General features: G+C 26.1%; 2 protein-coding genes across 7 annotated transcripts in view; one reads left to right on the top strand and one right to left on the bottom strand.

Moving 5' to 3' along the window:
- The window catches only part of LOC107450861 (dnaJ homolog subfamily C member 1), a 25,945-nt gene extending 9,819 nt beyond the window's left edge, over positions 1 to 16,126 (bottom strand). Inside the window, exons 1-5 of the mRNA XM_016066777.4 lie at positions 15,505 to 16,126; positions 9,798 to 9,899; positions 7,687 to 7,733; positions 6,762 to 6,933; positions 2,415 to 2,533 (exon numbers count right to left, since the gene is read on the bottom strand). Of these exons, the coding sequence (XP_015922263.3) occupies positions 2,415 to 2,533; positions 6,762 to 6,933; positions 7,687 to 7,733; positions 9,798 to 9,899; positions 15,505 to 15,654 (590 nt within the window). The 5' untranslated portion in view covers positions 15,655 to 16,126. The remainder of the gene's footprint in view (positions 1 to 2,414; positions 2,534 to 6,761; positions 6,934 to 7,686; positions 7,734 to 9,797; positions 9,900 to 15,504) is intronic.
- On the top strand, positions 16,097 to 21,833 carry LOC107450862 (prenylated Rab acceptor protein 1). 6 transcript variants are annotated; one of them, XM_071178435.2, is made up of 5 exons: positions 16,097 to 16,213; positions 18,351 to 18,591; positions 19,074 to 19,171; positions 19,981 to 20,082; positions 21,523 to 21,833. In XM_071178435.2, the coding sequence occupies exons 2-5, from the start codon at positions 18,377 to 18,379 to the stop codon at positions 21,624 to 21,626; spliced, it is 519 nt and encodes a 172-aa protein (XP_071034536.2). In that variant the 5' UTR covers positions 16,097 to 16,213; positions 18,351 to 18,376; the 3' UTR covers positions 21,627 to 21,833. The 6 variants fall into 6 exon arrangements, with proteins under 6 accessions (XP_071034536.2, XP_071034539.1, XP_087022243.1 ...); XM_071178438.2 differs by having other exon boundaries at positions 21,282 to 21,833; XM_087166117.1 differs by having other exon boundaries at positions 16,115 to 16,303.

Here is a 21,833-nt window from a genome sequence, read left to right as displayed (position 1 = left end):
TTTGGAAAGATTAAATTGAAAATGAAACCATTTTTAGCGATCCTAAAACTTAATGGCAGCTCTCAATCTTAGAAGAAAGGGAGGGGGGAGAAAAACCTATAAACTAATATAGAATTTGGTAATTCCAGGTGTGTATGTAATATGTGTCTTTATTTAGCAAAAATAATTATTACAAAAACATTAAAACTTTAGCTATGTAACTGAACTAAAACAATATTTATAAAACTGATTATTAAACATTTAATAAACTACAGAAAAATTCCTCAATATGTAATTTAAACTTAAAGACAACGTTTATTAAAAATCTAAAGATGCATTATAATGGCCCAAAGTTAAAAACTATTTTAAAAACAGCTTTTAGAACTAATAAATTAAAAATTTCTTTTCATTACAATAAAGGATACCTACATGCAGATCAATACATTCAGTACATAAATGTTCAATATATTCAGTACAATGCATTGAACTACGACGTTAAATAGATTCAGTACATATATACTGATTTATTTTGTTTGAATTTACTTGTAACAATTTTTAGCTTTAATTGAACCATAACCAACACAACAAATAAAATAAAAATATTATGCAGCTGCATCAGAAAATATTTCACAACCTGTTTTTTTAATTAAACTTTTAAACTGTTGTTTCTTTACATTTTTATAAGAACTAACAAAGATATTTTACAAAAACTAACTGTAACTAGGATTTTTTTTCACTAGACAAAAAAGCTTTTATGAGTCCCTTTATATTTTTGAGAACTAACAAAAACATTAGACAATTTTTTTTTTTTCTTTTTAAATTAAGATTTTTTACAAGACACAAAAGTTTATGGTTATATTTCCTTTTTTAAAAAAAAGTAAGTACCGTAAACCAGGGCGAGTGTACCCATTTTTTCAGTTTGTCAACTTTCAAGTGGTCAAACTTTTGTAAATATTAAAGAAAAAAGGCTTTTAATAGGTGTTTCGGAATGGCTATTTATCCCTCTTTAAAGCTGTGAAATTGATTTTAGAAAATATTAACAGTTACGCTGTTACTGTATATTTTTATAGAACTGCTGACAAATCTCTCGTATGGGGCAAGTCTACCCATTCTACTAAAATGAATGTTAACATTGTAAATAATCAAATTTTACTATTAAATTGCTTTAGTTACTATATAGGATATTTATGAAGTAAAATTCATAACTTTATTATATATTCCATTTTTTTATTCATAAAATAACACAAATTGAGTATTTGATCGATTATCACATTTTGATCACAGTTTTGCTTTTATAATCATTAACATTATAAAATAACATTTTTTTCTGATTATTGTTGATAAAAATAAATTAAAATTAATATAAATTTACAATTAACTAATTAATAAATAATAATAATTAAAGATTATTAACAAAATCGAAATTCAAACATTGGGAATCATGAAAAATCCTTTTCCCATTCTTTTGGGAGATAATAATAATTTATAAATAATAATTTATTTAACTTGCATTAAATAAAAAAAGTTAATTTTGTAATATAAAAATTGAAAAAATAGGTAAAATAAACATATTTTATATTTACATTTATATTTAACCTATAAATTTTCTTATTAATGATAAATTTATCAATGCAGAATTAAAATAATATACTCAAATTCATTTAAAATGACTTAATTTTAATATAAACAAAGTTCTAAATTATATTATTATGCTTTATTAAAACTAAATATGAATGGGTAGACTCCCCCCGCGAATTCTGGCTTTTTGTTTACAACAGCAAAACTTACATTCTTTTTGGGGGTTTTTTTTCATATAAAATTAATGTAATCTTAGTCTTAGATAAGTTTATCACTTAACCAAAGTGAAAATAGTAATAATAATAATATACTTACGGATCACCAACTAAAAGTTTGCTGATTTTCAATACAAATCTCTCAAAAGACGTTTGAACAGGTCGGTTAAAAAGACACCAAATAAGTAAAAACGGATCAAACTACTACAGCGCCATCTTCCTTAGAGTCTGAACTAAGTCCTCCGTCGGTAAAAAAAATTTTATTTGCAATTTAAAATAGAGAAAATTAAATAAAACTAAAATGGGTAGACTCGCCCCTGGATGGGTAGACTCGCCCCGGTTTACGGTAAACCATTCATATCATTCATTTAAAGAACTTTGCTCTCTCCTTTACTACATAAAAATGAAAGCTTATTAGTTTTAAGTTTTAAATCCATTCGTAAATCTCTTTACATTTTTATAAGAATTAAAAAAAAAAAGTATTTTACAAAAATTAATATTTTTTGCTGTACTCTAAACTTAATATTTCATTAAAAAAAGTAATTTAATAATTTATATCATTCATTATTTTTTTTATTTCTTTTTTACACAAAAATGAGGGTTGATATGTAAATTATGACTATTAAGTTAGTTTTGTCAAACCTAGGTTTGTGAAGATCAGACATAACTTCAGATACAAGAGCTTCTTCTTCAATTTTGGCATTCTTCCCTTTTCTTTGATGTTTTGCTTTTCTTCTGATTTTTGATAGAACAACTTCTTCCTATGAACAAAATGCAGTAAACTTTAATTGTAAACAAAATGTTCAGAAATCTAAAAAATTATATCAGAGTTAACTGATTTACACAACATTATATTTTACTAAACTGTTTTTATTTTTATATTTTAGGAAATTCGACATGAATAATATCAAACAAATTCATAGAAAGGAATCAGAAAGCTTCAGGAGTCCAGATTTTTAAGCATCTAGATTTTTAAGGAAAGGGAAATAAAGCAACTTAAAGCAAAATAAAGTTTTATTGAAGTAAAAACACAAATACAGTGAAACCTCTCAGGGATGACCACTCTTTGATTCACAGTAAAATGGTCATAAATAGAAGTTGGTCATTCTTGGGGTTACCTCCATTGACTTCAAAATGTTATCAAAAGTGCATGATTTTTCGCAAGTGATTTTAATTTTTCTCAGTGTCATTTCCTTGGTGAGGAAATACCACTTGTGTTGGCATCATGAAAACGGGATTGATTAATAAAACTTAGCGTGTTCAATAAAAATGACCCCTAATGATATAATTGGGTGTTCAAAAAAAAAAAATTCGTATTATGGAAGATAGAACTAGTTTAAATATATAAACAATTATATTTTTTGTTTAAGTTTGCATTTAATTTTATATCATAAAAATCAGTTAGCTTTAATTTTAGAAGCATTAGTTAGCTTCCACTTAGTGAAGAGGTTTGTTTGCTTAAGATGCTAATAGTTTTTTTTTTTTCTAATTTTAACTTTCAACTCTAAATATAAATTCCTGATTATATTTAGAGTTGTTATTATATTTAGAGTTGTAAATTATAAATTCTTGAAATTCTTGTCTTCAGTGCACTCTGACTGAACATGAGGTTGACAATTTCTTTCAGAGATTCTCAAAAGTGCTCTCTAAATTAGAGCCATGCATTTACCAATATTTTTAATATATTTGAATCTACTAATTTGTTTTGTTAATATTTTTTGTTCTGATATTTTTTTGCGTTTCCTTATTTGAACTTTTCCACATTTGGTGTGGAGGTTTTCTTGATTGCTGGGAGAGGTTTTGATGGTCCCACCACCCAAAGGTTTTCTTTAAACGCAAATTTTATGGGAAAAACTGCATGCCTCCCAAAAGTGGTCCTAAATAGAGGAGGTAGCCACAGAGAGAGGGTGTTTCCTGTAGGTTTCACAATATTGCAAAATACAGTCGAACCCTGCCATAGTGAACCTGGGATATAGTGAACACTCGGATGTAGTGAACTTTTTCAGTGGTCCCGTCCGTATTCCTATTTAAATAATGTTATTTTTAACGCTTATAGTGAACAGCTTAGAGCTTGGTAACTCAGTTATAGTGGACTCTAATTTTATTTCTTTAAATATCTTTTTCAGTCCTCCATCTTTAAACTTGTAGGTGTTGGGACTGAAAATAAATGCATTCCTATAAAATGTGTCATATTTCATTCCTTTATGCTTATCACTTTTAACTATACTGTAATAAATGTCAAACAGATCATTTATCTTATACTCCCCCCTCCCTGACAAGCCTCGCTTTGTCTCTTTTCCTCAAGCTTGCTCTACAACTAGCTAACTTGGCCACCTGCTGAATTTTTGGAATTTTCTTATCTGTTCAAACCATATTCTTTACAAATCACCCTTTGACAATCAAGAAGGGGAACAATTTAACTCATTCTAACTACAGCTACTCTCTTCATATTTTAACATTATCTATTTGAGACAAGATTTTTATTTCAAAAGCAGTGAAAGTGGCAAATTCTCCAAAGAGAAAGGCGTTTTCGATAGAGGACAAAGTTAAAATTGTAAAACGGATTGAAGATGGAACCAATCAATCGGCACTGTATAAGGAATTTTCCTTGTCAAAATCTACAGTTTAAAACATTTTGAAAAATCGAAGTGCAATTCTTGCGGCATACGACAACAAAAACATGGTTTCATCGGAAAAACTGCGTGGAGCTGAAAGAGAAAACGTAGAAGATGCTTTGTTAAGATGGTTCGAAATCTTGTTCAAAATGTAAAAATCTTGCATTCTTTGCACATTGTAGATAAGAAAATTGATGAACTCTATTTAAAATCAAATTATGTTCAATCAAAAATCAAACATTTTTTTTCATAAAAAGTGAAAATAAAACTAATATTTAGCGACGTAATTACTTTTTCCATCAATTTTTGCTTTATTATCAGTTAATTAGTTAATAATTTTATAAATAATTTATGTAAAATTAAAAAGCCAATTTTCAATCATTCAACTCTCTTATGCAAAAAATATTCTTCAAAAAATTTGGATATAGTGAACCATCGGCTATAGTGGACACATTATTGAGTCCGCAGACGGTTCACTATAGGTTCGACTGTAGTAGCAATAACATTATTATATTCTATTCCAGTCACATTTTATAAATGAAATAATTTCAGTTATAAAGACAAACAATAAGCTGAATTTAATAAAAAAAAACTCTAAAATGATTTTTTAATTAACTTTAATTATAACAAAATTTTGCAGACATTTCAATTAAATCAATAAATGCTGAGAAAATGTAGAAACTTCTTTAGAAATATAGCAATGGTAAAAAATATACAAATAGGCCAATTTTTAAAAAAATTAGTCAATTTAAAAACACAAAAAATTAAAAAAAAAAATTGAAAATACAAATACTTAATTAAATTTTTTTTTATTTTATTATTTTGAAGAAAAGGGCAATTCAAATCTAGAATTCAAAAACAAGACCAAAAAGATTTCATGCTTAGACATAGTTCTTTCAAGTTTTACAATGTATTGCCAAGTTTTGCAAAGCAATTTTTTTAAAGATTTGACAATTTTTATTTATTTTGATCTGGTTTTTCCAACTGTTACTTTATCTTTATTTATTTTTCTTATAAGTGGGTTTTTCATTATTAGTTTTTTCTCTGTGTACTTTTGACTTGTGTTTGTGTATCATTAATTTTTCATTGCATCTACATTTGAATTTTTGAATTTTTAATTGCTTTTTCTTATTTAGTTTATCCATTAGGGGGCTCGGGTCACAGTCAGTTTTTGGTATTACCACTGTAAACAGAAAAGTTCCTGTGTGTTAGCAGACAGTGTGTCCCCTGATGATAAGCTGGTTTTGCTAAAATCCATATCTTTAAAAATTCTTTTTTTGCTTGATTTGTGTTTCCAACTTTCTAAAAAATTTACATAGTGTCACAAAATATTATGTATGTTAAATGTTATTACCACTTTTAGCTCTTCCTTCCAAGAGTAAAATACATAAATTTTATTTTGAATGCAAATATTGAAAGCACTTTCAAATTATTAAAGTATCTTCAACTTTATTTCAGCAAACCGCATACAAATTATATTGTACATCGAGCCAATTTATTCCTTTAAATTTTTATAGAGGTTGCTTAATAATGGATTAGTTTTTAAATGGTTATTAGTAAAAACTCTCAGCCTTTATTATTAAAATTTTAAATAAAATGTTGATTTCAAGGAAAATTTTAAATAATTCTTTAAAAATCTACAGATTATATATTTTTTCTCTTTTTTTAACTAACTTTCATCCTCCCCCTTTTATTTTTATTTTAATTATAAATCAAAAATCCAACCATTCCATCACATTGAAGCCAAAGTGCAAAAAAAAAGAGTTTGTTGTGTTGAATTTTATTGCTTACTTCAAAAGATAATTTAAATAATTCATCTAAAAGCAAATTACAGATTGAGTGAAAAGTTGAGGCCATTCAGACTTTGATAAGACTCTCATTACCAGACTAAATACCAGATTCTCATTAACAAACTAGATAAATTTAGCTTAAATTGGCATATTTTAGATTGATTTAAATTCAAATTGGCATATTTTAGATAAAATTAAATTTAAATTGGCATATTTTAGATAAATTTATCTGGTCTGTTAGTGGGAGTTTGATTTTAACCAAGAAAATTCAGAAATACTCTAGCACACACAATTCTTATTTTGTTGCATATTCTTAGGCCAAGTCATAAATGCAAATTTTATACAGTTGGCTAAAATATTATGTGAAAATCTAAGATTTCAATATTTGTGAACAAGTAAGGGGTTGTTCACAAATATTGAAATTATTTTATTATGAATTCATTTTATTATAAATTAATAAAATTATTCATATTATTTTATTATTAAAATTATTAATAAAAATTATAGCTGTTTAATTTAATCCTGCAAGGAGGATACATAAAAAATGAATTTGAAAATAATAAAATTATATATTTATTACTTACTATTTCATATTTCTTCTCCAGGTAGGATGACCATGCAAAAAGATATTGCCCGAAAGTACAGAGGCATACAAGAAAAATGCACATTTCAAGAAGACCCATATTTCTAACACGTCGATAATAATAAATAGGAGCTCTCCAATCTGGTAATCCGGTTTTAAGTATAAGGTCATACCTTGTTGAAAAGGAAAAATACAAAAACTCGTTCACTTTGTAACACATAAATAAAATTTAAAGTAAACATTAAACAAAAGTCACATGAATATAAATATCAGTTTCTGTTGAATATGAATGTCAGTTTTCTACAGCTCATCCAACCAAAAAGTTAAAGTAGAACTAGAATTTTGTTATCAAATAAACAATGAAAAATAAAAATTATTGTTAAGAAAGAAATGTGGTATTTAAAAGTTTAAAATTTGATTTAAAAACTCTTCTTTCATCTTTTTCAAGATTAGACTCAGAGGGATGCAAATGCAACGTAATTACAGCTCGAGACAGTTTCATTTAAAACCTATACTTTTTATCTATAGCAAAGTTTATAGCTTTAAAATTAATACAATGTACATTAATTTTAAATAAAATAATTAAATAAATCATTTAAATCAATCTCAAATTCATCATTGTTAGTTATAAGTGTTTGGATTGTATGCCCAAATTCAAAATTCTGATAAAATTAATTTAAAAACCAAGATTGAAGTGAAAATTTCCCCTTTTAAATTGATGAAACAATTTTTAGTACCAAAATTTTGTATAAAGTGTAGTATTTATAACAAATTTAAATTTTTGACACACACTTAACTAAATTAATTTATTTTCAAATTACATATTTAAAAAATTGTAAGATAAATGAAAATACATTAAGCAGAAAAAAGTATACTCTGCAAAAAAAAGAAGGAAAAAATAATTTTTTTTTATATAATATGCTTACATTTTTCTCCTTTCTTCATTCCGTAGAACTTCAGCCACAGCAGCCATCTAAAAACAAGAGCATTTTACATTAAAATTAACTGAAAATATAGACACCATAGAGAACATAGAAATCATAGAGATTTGAATTAATGCTAATTTAAAGTCAAACATAAAGATTCAAATTAAGGCTAATTTAAAGACAAACATTGAGATTTGTATTAATGTTAATTTAAAATCACCACACATTGAGATTCACATACACACAATTTTAATAAATAAATAAAGTACTCACATCGATATTTTTATTAAAACGCGGATAACAATCTATGGATAAATGCTTCCTACATACTTTTTTCTTGCTCAAATATAAGGTATTTTTTCAATTACTTAAAAAGTGTTTTTGTTTAAAACATTTTTGATTTCTATTTTCAGTTTTTTTGGTTTTTTACAAAACTCATCCCTGTGGCATGAACCAACATAGAGTTCTATAAAAATTAAACATTTCTAAAAAAATATGTGCTTTTCAAACAAATTTCACCAAAATGAGGCAGCGACAAAAAGGTAGAAACTAGTCTCAAGAGTTATTCAATGTGTGCAGAAAGTTTTTTAATTACGATTTTGTATTCACAGAAAGGTAGTCATTTTATCGAAGTCTGCAGACACCTAAAACCTTCATTAACTCCAATTTTTTCTTCAACTTTTGAAAATACTTAGTACTTAGGCAGCAAACATTGTTAAAGTTTAGTGTAAATCTGCAGAAAGGTTTTTTATTTTTTTCCATAAAATTTACTGATGACTTGGTCAGCGTTTTGCATACTTTGTATGTATATAAAGTATAAAATGGAATATCATTTTATAACAGGTGTATAAATTACGTCAGCTTTCATTTAGTATATTTTTTAAATATATTTTAAAATTGTAACACTGTAACCCTAATAAAAAATTTTTAAATAAATCTAAAAAGAAAATATAAAATCAGAAGTCATATCATCATCAAATCTATCATATCATCATCTTCATATCATCATCATCTATCTTCAATCATATCATCAAATATTATAAGAAATTTATTATGATCATGCTAATTAACTGTGAAAAGTTAGTTGACATTTTTATTTATACTAAAATGAGTGTAATAAATTTGCACAGTTAAAGTCAGACCTATCAGATAAGAAAATATATATAAAAAAAACTTTCATTCAAATTTTTTGATCAAATTCAATATGCACACATGTTGCAATTTCCAAAAACTAGTTCATTCATTGCGAGGAATAATAAAAAAGCATAAAAATGTTTTAAATTAATGACATATATGTTATTCTTATATTTGCAAATCGATAGACAAGATACATATAGATAACCTATCTTTGCCATAAATATTTCTAGCTTTGCTATCTTATATTATTCATAATACAAATAGCACAACCAAATAAAAGTTGGAAATATTACAGTACCAGAACCATTTTCTCAAGAAGTACCACGCAAAATTTGTAATACACATTACAATATAAATAAATAAAAATAGTAAAAATAGCAAAACAAATTACAATTTTAGGCAACAGTAGTTATGAACTTTTAAACATGAAACAACATGGAGATAGAATTTCTTTTAACATAGCAAAAATAATTTTAAAATTTACTATAAAAATATAGTGGCCTGATTATTCCCATTTAACTTAATAAAAAAATCTGGAAGAAAAAAAAAGTAATACAATTTATAATTTCTTTTAACAAGTTTGAAACAAAAAATTTTATTAAGATCGTCTTTTAAGAAATTTATTAAAATTTAAATTTATTTACATACTGCTTTATACTACATAATTTTAGTCGGAAATAACAAAATTTCAATAATAAGGTAAAAAAGTAGAAAATAAATAACTATTAGGCATGTTTTTCATTGAATAGTTTATTTTATTATAAAACTAAAATATAAATCAAAAATTTTGTTAATTTTTTTAATTGTGAAATGATATTTCAACAGGACGCTAAAAAATCATATTTCTGATATATTTTAAATTTATGTAATGGAGAGAGTGTGTACTATACATAAATGCATATATATACACACTGAGAGATAGAGTATAATATAATAAAACATTATAAAAAATTATAATAAAAATAAAACATTACCGATCTAAATCTTTCCTCTGCATTTGAATCTTTATTTTTATCAGGGTGATAAAGGGTTGATAATTTTCTATACGCCTTGCGAATGTCACTCGCTGAAGCTTTCTATTTAAAATAAAAATCAAACATAAATAAAACAAAAATACATAAAATAGATAAATTAAATTGTAAAATATAAAAAAGTTTTCCAAGGCTTGCAAAAAAAGGGAATAAAAAACAAGAAAAAATTAGATACTTTTAAATTAGATCATATTAGACAAAAAGAAAGTGTGGCAACTAACGTTATGTATTTATTTATTTAAAATATTTGTTTGCTTTCCTCAATTTCATATCAAACATAATACTGTTACTTACTGAACTAATACTGTTATTAAAAACCTTAAAAACATTTAAGATTATTTATACAACGAACAATAAGAAAAGTCAATAAAAAATATTCATAACTTTTTTTAACTTTTCAATGATAATAAAAATTTTAAAAAATATATAATAAGTATGATTTTTAGACATTCTTGGACAATTTAAATTTAACTAAAATGATTTAAACATTGTAAAAGCTAGGCTTTCATAAAATTGCATTTAAAACAAAAGATGCTTATAAAGAATAAAACAAAATATAGTACAAAATAAATTATTAAAAATTAAAATATAAAGCTAACGAGCCAAGGATAAAAATGTCTACTTTTTTACTTGCAATTACAGTTTATCTTCTGATCAAAAAATAACAAAAGCTGAAAATTCTTTCTAAATGATCGAAAAAACAAAGTGAAAACAGTTGAGTCAACAAACTGAAATATAATTTAAGTTCCTTTTCTTGGTTATGTTTACACAGATTGGAAGTTTTATTTGCTAAAGCTCACTCATTAAAGCTCACTCATTACTTTTCCTACCAAAGAAGAAAAAACATCATTATCCAATCTTTGGCAGCAATTATCACTTTTATATGATAAAAAATATCATTATCAAACCATCAGTAAACATAATGTAAAACTTAATTTCTTGAATTCAGAATATTAAAATAAATGAGATGTACTATATAAATATACTATATATATGAGATGTGATGGCTCAGTTTTTAAGACACTGAACTGCCATTTTCATATTTTATAACCAGGGTTGAACAGCCGACCTAATTCTGAGTTTTCGACTAACAACTTTCAACTTGTAATTTAGAATCCTATCCAGCAGACAAGGGAACTCCTGGTTCAATTACATGGAGAGGAAAACTATGAAAACCTCTGATGGTTAGTATGATGACAAGGGGGCTTTAACTCATGATCTGTCTACCACTGTGGATATTTTAAGTTGGCATTAGGTCTGACCAGCCCACTGCGAAATTTGTATCGGCCAGCCACCGTTGGGATACAAACTCAGGTCACCTCATTGGTAGGCTAGCACTCCACCCCCTGAACCACCACACCTCACTGAATTGTCATTATGAAGAACTGGGGGTTAAATCCCTAGTGAAGCCCACCCAACTTCATATATTGATAGGCACCAACCTGCCTTCGAAGTAAAGACAGCCTGTGCGCAATGCCACAATCAGGCAAATAGAAAGAAAATTGTGGAGCCTTAACTGACATGAGCTCCCTGGCCAACAACAGACTGTAGTGAAAATGCTTTACTTTTATACTAAAGAAATTATAAGAAAAAATATTTAACTTTTTAATATCAATTTAATTATGGGAAAAATATTTTTATATGAATATTGAGCTTAACAAGGCTGAATTTAAAGAAGTGGAGTTCAATCCCCAGGGGTGACTTGAAGCCCACCAAGCTTCATATTGATGCGTAGAAGCCTGCCTAGGAAGTAAAGGCAGCCTGTGCGCAATGCTGACCCCACTGCCACAATCATGGCATTGGTTACAAAACTGTGAAGCCTAAACCTCCATAACCCCCTGGTCTATAATGGGCTGTTGTGGGAATGCTTTGCTTTTATGCTATACAAATATTTTAAAAAGAATAATTCCTTTAACTTAGTTATCGGAAAAAATAACATTTAAATATTTTACAGCTAAATTAAATTACAAAGCTCAATTTTAATGCTGCAACCCAAACATTCCATTAACACAATTAATTAATTCAATAAATAATCATTTTATACAAGATTTTAAAATTTTAATGAAAATAAAAAATTAAAACCATTTTTTTCAAAACAGTAACTTTAGATTGAATAAACTTTTAGATTTATGAGATGCAAACTTTTTTATATATTTTAATTAATAAATTATCAGTCAATTACCACTGTACAAGTTAACTAATATCTGACCTAATTCCAGGGCTGGCACAGTATTTAACATATGTAGTTTTTACCAGATTTAACCATGATTTTTACCACCCTAAGAAAAACCTGTTTTTTTTTCATGGTTTCTAGTGTCTTTAAAAAACATGCTTTTTATTGATTTTTAACATGAAAAAATAAAAGAAAAATTCTTATTTCCTATAAAATAAAAGAAGAATTCCTGTTTTTTCCATTTCTGTAATCATCTTTAAAAAAATAAAAATTAAGGCAATATTGTTAAACCAGAACTTGAAACATTTTTATAATTTTCTTATTAACTTTGAAGTGCAATATCATTTTAAAAACTAATATTCTAAGAACTTTTGTCATATTTTGTCCGGTATCATATACAGCAGAATAAATTTACCTAAAATAAAACATAAGTTATTATCAGGTCTTATGGCTTGATGATTACAAATGAATTGTATATAACATATTTATTTTAATTTCTAATCATATACATTATTGATATACATTTTGTCTTGATTTTAAAAATCATTCTTAAATATTTTTTTTACATTATTTTTTCACTAGAACAAATAACTCAGGGGAAATTTGAGCTTATAAGTAGAAAAAAAGGGCAATAAATAAAATAAAAAATTCTAATTTAAATGTATTAATATAATTGACAAAATAATAACATATGAGGCCTCTTAGTTAGCAAAAGAAAAACTCAGAAAAATTTTCAAAAAAAATCAAGACATTTTTACATATACTTGACTATATTCAAATAAACTAGAAAAAGATATAATTTGTGTACTTAAGTATAATAAAGATAAAGTTTATCACAAGAGAATAACAAAAAGTGCTATATTTAATTTCAGAATTACTTTAGTTAGTTAAAATTACTTTGTTCTGACACAATGATCTCCTAAAGCGTTTTTAAAAGGGCAGTCTGCCCTGCTTGCCCTTTGATCCTTATAAATGAGCCTTCTTTGTCCTTTTTGTAAAAATAAGCCGCCTAACCCTTAAAAACACTGCCTTTTTATTCATATTCCATTTTTAATAAAATTCACTGTTTAAATAATAATTACACACTGGTAAAATTATCTGTGTTTATAGGCTTAATTCTGATAACTATTTCAAATATATTTACTTTGTTAGGATTATTCTTAAGCTGCTGACTTTTTAAGAGTTTTAATTTTTAAAATTATTTTTTTAAATAAATACCTTTTTTACCAAAAAAATATGCAACTTTGAATATTCTTTTTCTCATAATTTTCAGTTTTACATAAAAAAAATCTTTAAAGTTATTTATCAATTAATAATTTTTTTTTGTTTAAATTTTTTTTTTAAAAAAATTATGTCCAGAGATTACTTTAGAGCATGCCTTTATTTATTTTTATAAACCACAAATATTTCTCGTATTCTGATAATGAGAGATAATCATTTTAAAATACACACATCAAATAGCATAAGTGGTTAATTTAAAAATTATTGAAAATAAAATTCATAATTAAATAATATTACTCATTTTGATAAATTTTTATGGTGTTGTATCAGTGCCCTTTCAAAACTTATGTGCCCTTTTTGGGGAGGCAGTGTACTGTCCTTTTTTATTCTTAGGCAGAACTCTGCAGTTTTTAAAATAATTGGTTTGAATAATCGAAAGATATGGATTTTTGATTTAATATCTCTATATTTTAATCAATAGTTAATCCAGAAAATTACTTTTGAACACAAATGCTAAGACCTATATTCACTACATTTTCATTTCTAAATTATTGAAATCCCACTTTAAAATATTTGATTAAAAAAAGTCATAAACTCAATTACAAATTTCAGATAAATATTAATATGAAGGAATATTAACTAATTGATGCTGATTTTATTTTAATGAATTAAAAATTTTCAAATATTGATCTCATTTCTTATGAGTTTTCAGTGCTCTATCGAACAATAGTAGGTACTCCATGAATTTTACTGGAGAAATTATTATATCTTTTTTTTTTTCAGAATAAAGTAACTCTGGAATTGAAAATAGTATATTTTATTACTTTTTTGCAATAAAATTTGTCTTTATTGTATTTAAGTAGGGAAAATTATACTTTCAGTTTGTTGTTTGTCCTTTTTAAAAGAAGTCTGGTACATGAATACTGTACCAAAAAATATGCTTGTTTTTTTTCTTTAGCTTACAAAGAGGACTGAAATTAGATTAACATAACGCAGTATTCAATAAAATAAAATATAATGAATTCTGCATATTTATTGTTCGAATTATTTTGGTAATACAAAAAATGCATTTTGAAAACATTAAAAAATGGGAATAAAATCTAAGACAATACAAATTAATTTACACTGATAACAGAAAAAACTCTACACATAAACCAAAAAGTAAAGAATAAACTTAGATAAGCACATCATCTCCATTTATGCTTTTGATTGTAACAAACAGAATATGTCTTTTTTTTTTAAAAAAATATTATTTTTAATTTTTATAGATATTTTTACAGGAAAGCTATAACATCTAAAAATTATATATTTGTGTTTATTTAAAGAAATAAGTGAAATACTCAGAAATTGAACATTTTATGAAAATTTAATTTTTTTTTATTTGGTTATATTAATATTCAAACTATTTATATAAATAATGAATAAAAAAATAACTTCTATACAGAGCAACTTATACACACAAAAAGGTGGCTACTATTGAATATGGCTAACTTGCTATCAAACATGCTGGCAACTAGGGCAGACCATTACCTCAAATTATGTTTGAGATAAAGAGTTGAAGGAATAGGAATCAATCTAAATTATGGTGTTTTAGATGAATGGTATAATACAAATACTGTTTCTTGCTTTCAATCCTTTGATTTATACATAAATAAATTCACTGTTACATTCTTTACTGGATATCACTTTAAGTATAAATAACAAACACCACAGAAAAGTTCTCATAATAATAGATTAAAAAATATATAAATTTAAGAGTTTTCAAATTAAAATTATATTTAATGAAAAATAATTATATAAGCAATGCTAAGCAACAAATTTCACTAAATAGATATTAAATAACCAATTCAATTCTACAAATCTTTTAATCTTTATTAGTTTGTTGATTATAAAAATAATTGCACCATAAGACTAATACAATATGTTAATAAATTATACATATAATTGATTTCACATATTTATTAACTGATACAAAATTGATGTCAAATGATGTTGTAAGAAAAGGAACGGCTAAATACTTTTTAAAAGAATCAATAAGGAAAAGGCAGTTGAGTGATTTAGTTTCGTTGCACTTGTTCATTCTGTTCTCATTTTAGTATCTTAAATTATAATACTTTATTCAAATGTATACTTATTTCAAATTTATATAGATTCATTAAATAAATACACGTGCTGTATATTCAAATTTCGAGGCTTATATTAAAAATTTAAAATGCGTGTATTTTCTTAAAGATGTTCCAATTTTTATGAACCTACCTCATGTACCCCCATCAGATCATAAAAATTTTGAGGTGTGTTTTCAACCAAATCAAAAAGTTCCATATCTTCTGTAGTATAACATGATCCAATCTGGCATAAGCTGGAATATAAAAATATAGCGAAAAGTATCATCTTCGTTGTTTCCATCTCCAGTAAATATTAGAAAAACAAAATTCGGAAACTAATGCAGTTTGATTAGATCGAAAATATTCGATCATGTCCGCATTTCCTCGAAGAGTTAAGTACGAACTGACACTACCGACTATAAGATGTGTCCCAGAGAGGAATAAACAGATGGGAAAGAGAAATAATGACAGCTATGAAAATAATTTTTAAAAAAAGAAAGACTTGAGCCGCGAACTTCCGGATTGGATTTATGAACAACAGACGTCAACAAATTCTGTACGATTTTAACAAATCCTATTGCGGTTAAAATTTAGTACATTTTTTAAAGTATGGAAAAATGAAGATTTTTCATTGATTAAAGTTATTTTGATAGTTTTTTTTAAAGAAACAAACTGAAGATTTTTCAATTCAAGTAATACAAACTTAAGAATTAATTTAATAAATAATTAATTAATTTGTAACCGTAACAGGACCAGAGTTTGATTATTTATTTACTTTTCTAATAACCGTACGTCGAATTGTTGGATTATACGTTCTCATGAAATGATTGATATAGATCTTACATTCTACTAGTACTCTGGTCTGATATTATAGTTTAAATTTTTATCTAAGCCCTTATTTAATAAATTGCATGGGGAAATTGCATTAATATTTGCTGACAACGTAGCAGGTCTGCTAATATGTATAAAACCATAAAATTGTACAAAATTATTTTTTATCTTTTCGCAACGTAATTTGATAAATGCGGTATATTTTTTTATTATAATTTTGACAATGAGCAGCTATACATATTTTATATTGAAAAAAAAAGAAAATATCTAACTATATTTGGCGGTCCCTATATTTGATTCCAACTTAGGCTTGATTTCTTTTTGCATCTTTTTGACTTCTGTGCAGAGCAAACATAATGTTTGGCAGTTTTCCCCTCCAGTATTGCAAAACATGTTCTGTTTATTTTGTAAATATTTTTATTTTATTCATATTTATGCATTTAATATAAATAAATTATGCATATGAATTAAATTACATTGGGGAGAGTGGGATAAGCAGTGTTGTGATATTTATTACCTGATTGGGTCGAAATTAGTTCTGTTTTCTTGCATACAAAATTTCTTGCTTAGTCAGAAAGACTTTGTCTGTGAAAATGAGTTTGTTCTACTATGTAACAGCTCTCGTATTTTTTGTTTTTAAGAAAACTTTATATATTGGTCATTACTGTTAGAAAAATTATTATTATTTCTTGTACGTTACTGAAAATTCATACCTTAACAACCAATAAGAATTTAGTGCACAAATAGCACTGTTCTGTTACTTTTCAATAACCTCTGCTCTCGGGGTAAGACCGGGTACTTCCCGGTTTTGCTCCTACCCACTTGATATGAGTCTATGATGAGCTGGCAAAGACTGTACTGCAGTGGAGGAAGAAAATCGCTATATCTAAGGCTGAAAAAATCTGTTACGGATCCCATAAGCAAAGTTTGTTGTAGGGCTTTTTCTCAAAGCACACGAATACTTATTTTTAGAATTTTAAAATATCTGAAATTTTATATAGATGTATAAAAGTTCTCTGAAATTTTTTTACTAAAATACTAATTAATAAACACTATAACCCCGGGATAATTGCATACCTGCCAAGTATCCTGTTTTTCAATGAAGACTCTTGTAAAAGTCTGTATATTCTCAAATTTCTCCATTTTTGTTGAAGAAATTTCAAAGAAGTAAAAAAACTGGTGTTAAAATATCTGTTGAGGGCAACAATACTTCTCTTATTCCTCAACAGATAATGCTATCGCCAGTGCTGCAGTATGTAAATATCTTCTTTAAGTTAAGAATTATGTACATATTTTTTACTTCGCTAAATGTAAGTGCTTATATTATTCGTAATTTTGCATTTCTCTTTTTGATGAATCAAAACTTAACTCATAGCCTAAAAAATTTTGCTAGTAAAATCTTCGTTATTTTATTTCTCTTATGTTTGCAAATATGCAACTGTCCCTTTTTCCTCCACTAGTTCATCATTAATCATTGTTTATAGTTTTCTTAAATTGTCATATTAAATAGAAATGTCTACTACTTTTTCGCTGAAGTTCTAGTGTTTTTAAATTGCTAAATGCACTGGTGGCCCTAGGAAACTAAGACAACTAGAACTAAATGAACAATTTAACACCAGCAGGGATTCGATTCTTAGCTACCCAGTTTTACCCTACTTTCCCCTACTTGTGGTATTTTAAGATGAACCCCAAACCAACATTAGATGTCATCATACATGTCTGCAGGGTTTGATTAAAGTGACATATTGCAAGTGATAAAGTGACCTGATAAAGAAGAGGACCTAGACTAGTTGATGATGTTGAATATGACTTCCTTACTCTATGTGTTAAAAAATCAGAGGACTATTGTGTCAAAAAGAGATGCCTCAAGAGTTCTTATGAAGAAATCTGTGGCCCACACTGGGCTGTCAAGCCGGCCACAGCACCTATTACTACAATTAATTACAAATCTGTTTATACTTTTGGCTCTTTTTTTTCATGATCCTCTAAAACGAATATGCACCAATTCTTCTACTGTGTTTTAAATTTAGTATTCAATCAGTGAACATCATATTTTTTTACTATTATTATTTAATTTTACAATTATTACTTTATTAGGTAGTGAAAGTTTTAATATTATGATTAAAAGATGCTAATAATGCTTTTATTTTATGTATATCATTTCAGATTTGGTACTTTATCTAGAAGGAAACATGAGTGTGGTTCCTATTAATCTCAGTAGCCCTGCTGCAAAAGAATGGTTGTTAACAAGGAAAGACAGAATACGACCATGGAGTCAATTTTTGGACTTCAAAATGTTCCATATTCCCAACTCTTTTCCTAGATGTACTAGCAGAGTTGTTAAGAACGTTGAATATTTCCAGAGCAATTATATTATCATTTTTATTGGACTAATTGTCTATTGCATGTAAGTTATTATCAAGTATATAATTCTAATAACAAAAATAGTTTTATTTGCTATAAGAAATATCATATTCAATACTATTTGTAAATGAAAATCGTTCATACAAGATCCCATTTATTCTTAAAATGTTATTCTTAACCATAAGCATTTTAAGACATTTTTAAAAATATTATATTTTTTAACAAAACAAAGCAAATAAATTTTTGAATTTTCAGGGTTTGTAGCTATTGTTCAATACTACTTGTTTTAATTTGTCCCTGTTAGAAATCAGTACAGGTATTGTTGAAAATAAAATAAAATTTATGTTTGAACATTCTGTTACTAAAATAATTTTGTTCTTTTTCAACTCTATTTTGCTATGTTAATGTCGATAAAATAGACTTAAATTGTGTGATTATTGGTTCTTTTTTTTAATACCAAAATGTATGTATTAATAACTTTTTATTCTATGAACACAGTAATTGAGTAAATGTTTTTGCTTTCAGCTTAACATCTCCCTTACTGTTAATAGCTATTGCCGCATTCCTTGGATCTTGCTACATTATCAAGTTGAAAAATGATTCAAGAGAAATTGTTTTATTTGGTAACATTTATTTGTAATACTAATGATATTTTACTAGATTAACAATGTAATTTCTCTATTAATGTAACTCTTGAAAATATGTTTTATTTATTTGTTGATACTTTGATGAATTTTTGTTGATAAATTCCAATTTATAAAATATTTTAAAACTAATTTCTATCTTGTAAAAAATAAAATTTATTTAAAAAAAAGCTACTTTTTTTATTTTTTAATACATGTACAAAGAAAAAGTGTTTAAACAATTTTTTTTCTATTGTTTATACAAAACTATTTTGTAAAAATTTTTAATGGTTTTATTTGGTAACATCTATCTTATTTAAGTGTTTTAATCTTTTTTTTTTGTCATTTAAATGTATTAAAAAATACTTGTTAAGGTTATTAACTGATAGTTGAATGTTGCAAAAAAAAATTAAATTATTAATAATGAAAATATTAATAATAAAATAAATTGCTAATAAAAATAAAAAGACATTTGTATCCTTATGAATGTGTACACAAGATTACTAAACCAGAAGTTGCATAGAAAATAAAAGCATTACATTCGAGAAACTTATGCCCCGAGAGATGGGATTTTTAGGTAACCAAGTGCTTGTACCTTTGTAGGCTCTGTAACCACTTTATCATGTATAATCTGACATCTTAATATAATAAGATCTTAAAATGGATAGTTTGAACTTGTTACCACAAATTTCTCTTGCGATGAAAGTCACTTTTATGTTTTAGTTATGTACAGTTACAAGTGTTTTCTTATTCTGGCTACCTAAAAGCATATATTTTTCTAGAACATAATACTCATCTTGATCTTGCAGGGCAAAAGATGACACTTGCTCATCAGTATGCTTTAGTATCACTCATATCCTTCCCATTGTTTTACCTTGCTGGTGCTGGTCAAGTAGTCTTCTGGATTTTAGGTATTGTATAGTTAAATGATTTGCTGTTTTCTTAAATAAATGTCTGTTTTTTATTTTTAAATGTTTAATTTAATCTCTCAAAATTTTGATATTTAATCTTAAGTTATAGAAATGCAATCAATAAGTCATCAAAGCCTAGTAATTTAACCCTCTTGTGAGACCTGAGAATACTTTTACAAACTCAATAAAGAAGGCAATGATCTAAAAGTATACCATCTGTGGCACAATTATAAAAACTTCATGTTTATTTTTTTAAAAAAATTAATGTGTGTCATGATTGTTATGTAAATAAATTAACGGGAACGTCAAATTTTGAAGGCGCTAACTTCTTTGGACATGTAAGAATGAACAGATGTGCAAATGCAATGTAAAAGACTAACAGTTGATTCTTTTTTTTTAAATTGAATTTTTTTAAAAATGCACAAAAAATTAATTTAACCAGGTTACAACTGGTAATTAGATTTAAAATCCATGCAAATGTATTTATATATAAGGAAAAAAAAAATTCTGTAAGTAATTATATTAGGAAAGATGCCGTTGTAACAGATAAATAGGAATTCCTTTTATATATATATATATATATATATATATATAAGTGTCTTACTTAAGTGGGGCATATTTAATTGTATTTTATTTAATGATAATTCAGAAATATTACTGCTTACTTAATATTCAATTCCTGCAATCTTCTCACTTTAAATAAAAGAAAACAGAAAATTCTTTTGTGTGATAGACTAACATCTGAATAAATTTTTTGATAAATATTACAACTTAACTATATTTGTTGCTTGTCCAATAAAATTTGCTGTTCAAATAGAATTTCCATGTGGAAATGTGATGACCACCAAACCAAGCATCTGATAGATATTTTTTATAAAAATCAAAGTACAAAAAAAAATTGACTGAGATTAAAATATAATGGAATTTAGATCCAGAGATGGAATTTACGTCTTGTGTTGCCCTTCATTTGGGCATGAGAATAAAAGTGAAAATACTATATTAATTGTTACATATTAAGTAGGCTCAAAGTTTGTTTTCAACTTTTATAAATAGAGTTTTAAAATATTAACTTAAACTTATATATAAAATATAATTAATGGATATGAAAGTCTATCTTATATCTTAATATAATATTCATTGTTTTAAATTGTAAACTAAAACAATTAACTTAGATTTAAAAAATAAAATATATTTTTCAGGAGCTTCCTTTTTCGTTATCATGCTTCATGCAACATTATATTCAATAGAACAAAGTCCAAAAGATGAAGATACCTTTGATCTTCAAATGGCTCCTGTATAAATTATTGCTATGATTATTAATTTATTTATATCAACTCTCTTTGGCATTATTTATTTTCCACTGTACGCATAGTCATTTAGTCAAATTTGTAAATGTGCTGAATATTTATTAAAATTAAAGTGACGAGAAAATTTTTTTAGGAGCTTCCTTCTTTTTTATAATGCTGCATGCTACGACATACCAGCTTCCAACAGATATCAATGAAGGAGAAGAAGAATTAAAATCTGTTATGGAAATTGTCTAATGAAACAAACCAAAAACTGATCAATTTTTTTTTTTGTGTGTAGCATTTATTTGTTTGGTATTTTATTGGTATTATTTATAAAGATTGCTATTTATTGTTTGTTAGTGCTGGCACTATTTTTGCTTGTTATACAGTGATACAAGGTACAGATGAAAATTGATTGTTGTATTGAAAATAAAGAGTATTTACTTTTGTGGTTTTCTGAAA

The sequence above is a fragment of the Parasteatoda tepidariorum genome, chromosome 6 (assembly GCF_982258835.1).
Source record: "Parasteatoda tepidariorum strain Cologne lab strain chromosome 6, Ptep-v5.0, whole genome shotgun sequence".
NCBI lineage: Eukaryota > Metazoa > Arthropoda > Arachnida > Araneae > Theridiidae > Parasteatoda > Parasteatoda tepidariorum.
Note: the sequence above shows the minus strand (reverse complement) of the source record. Positions and strands in the feature narration are given on the sequence as shown.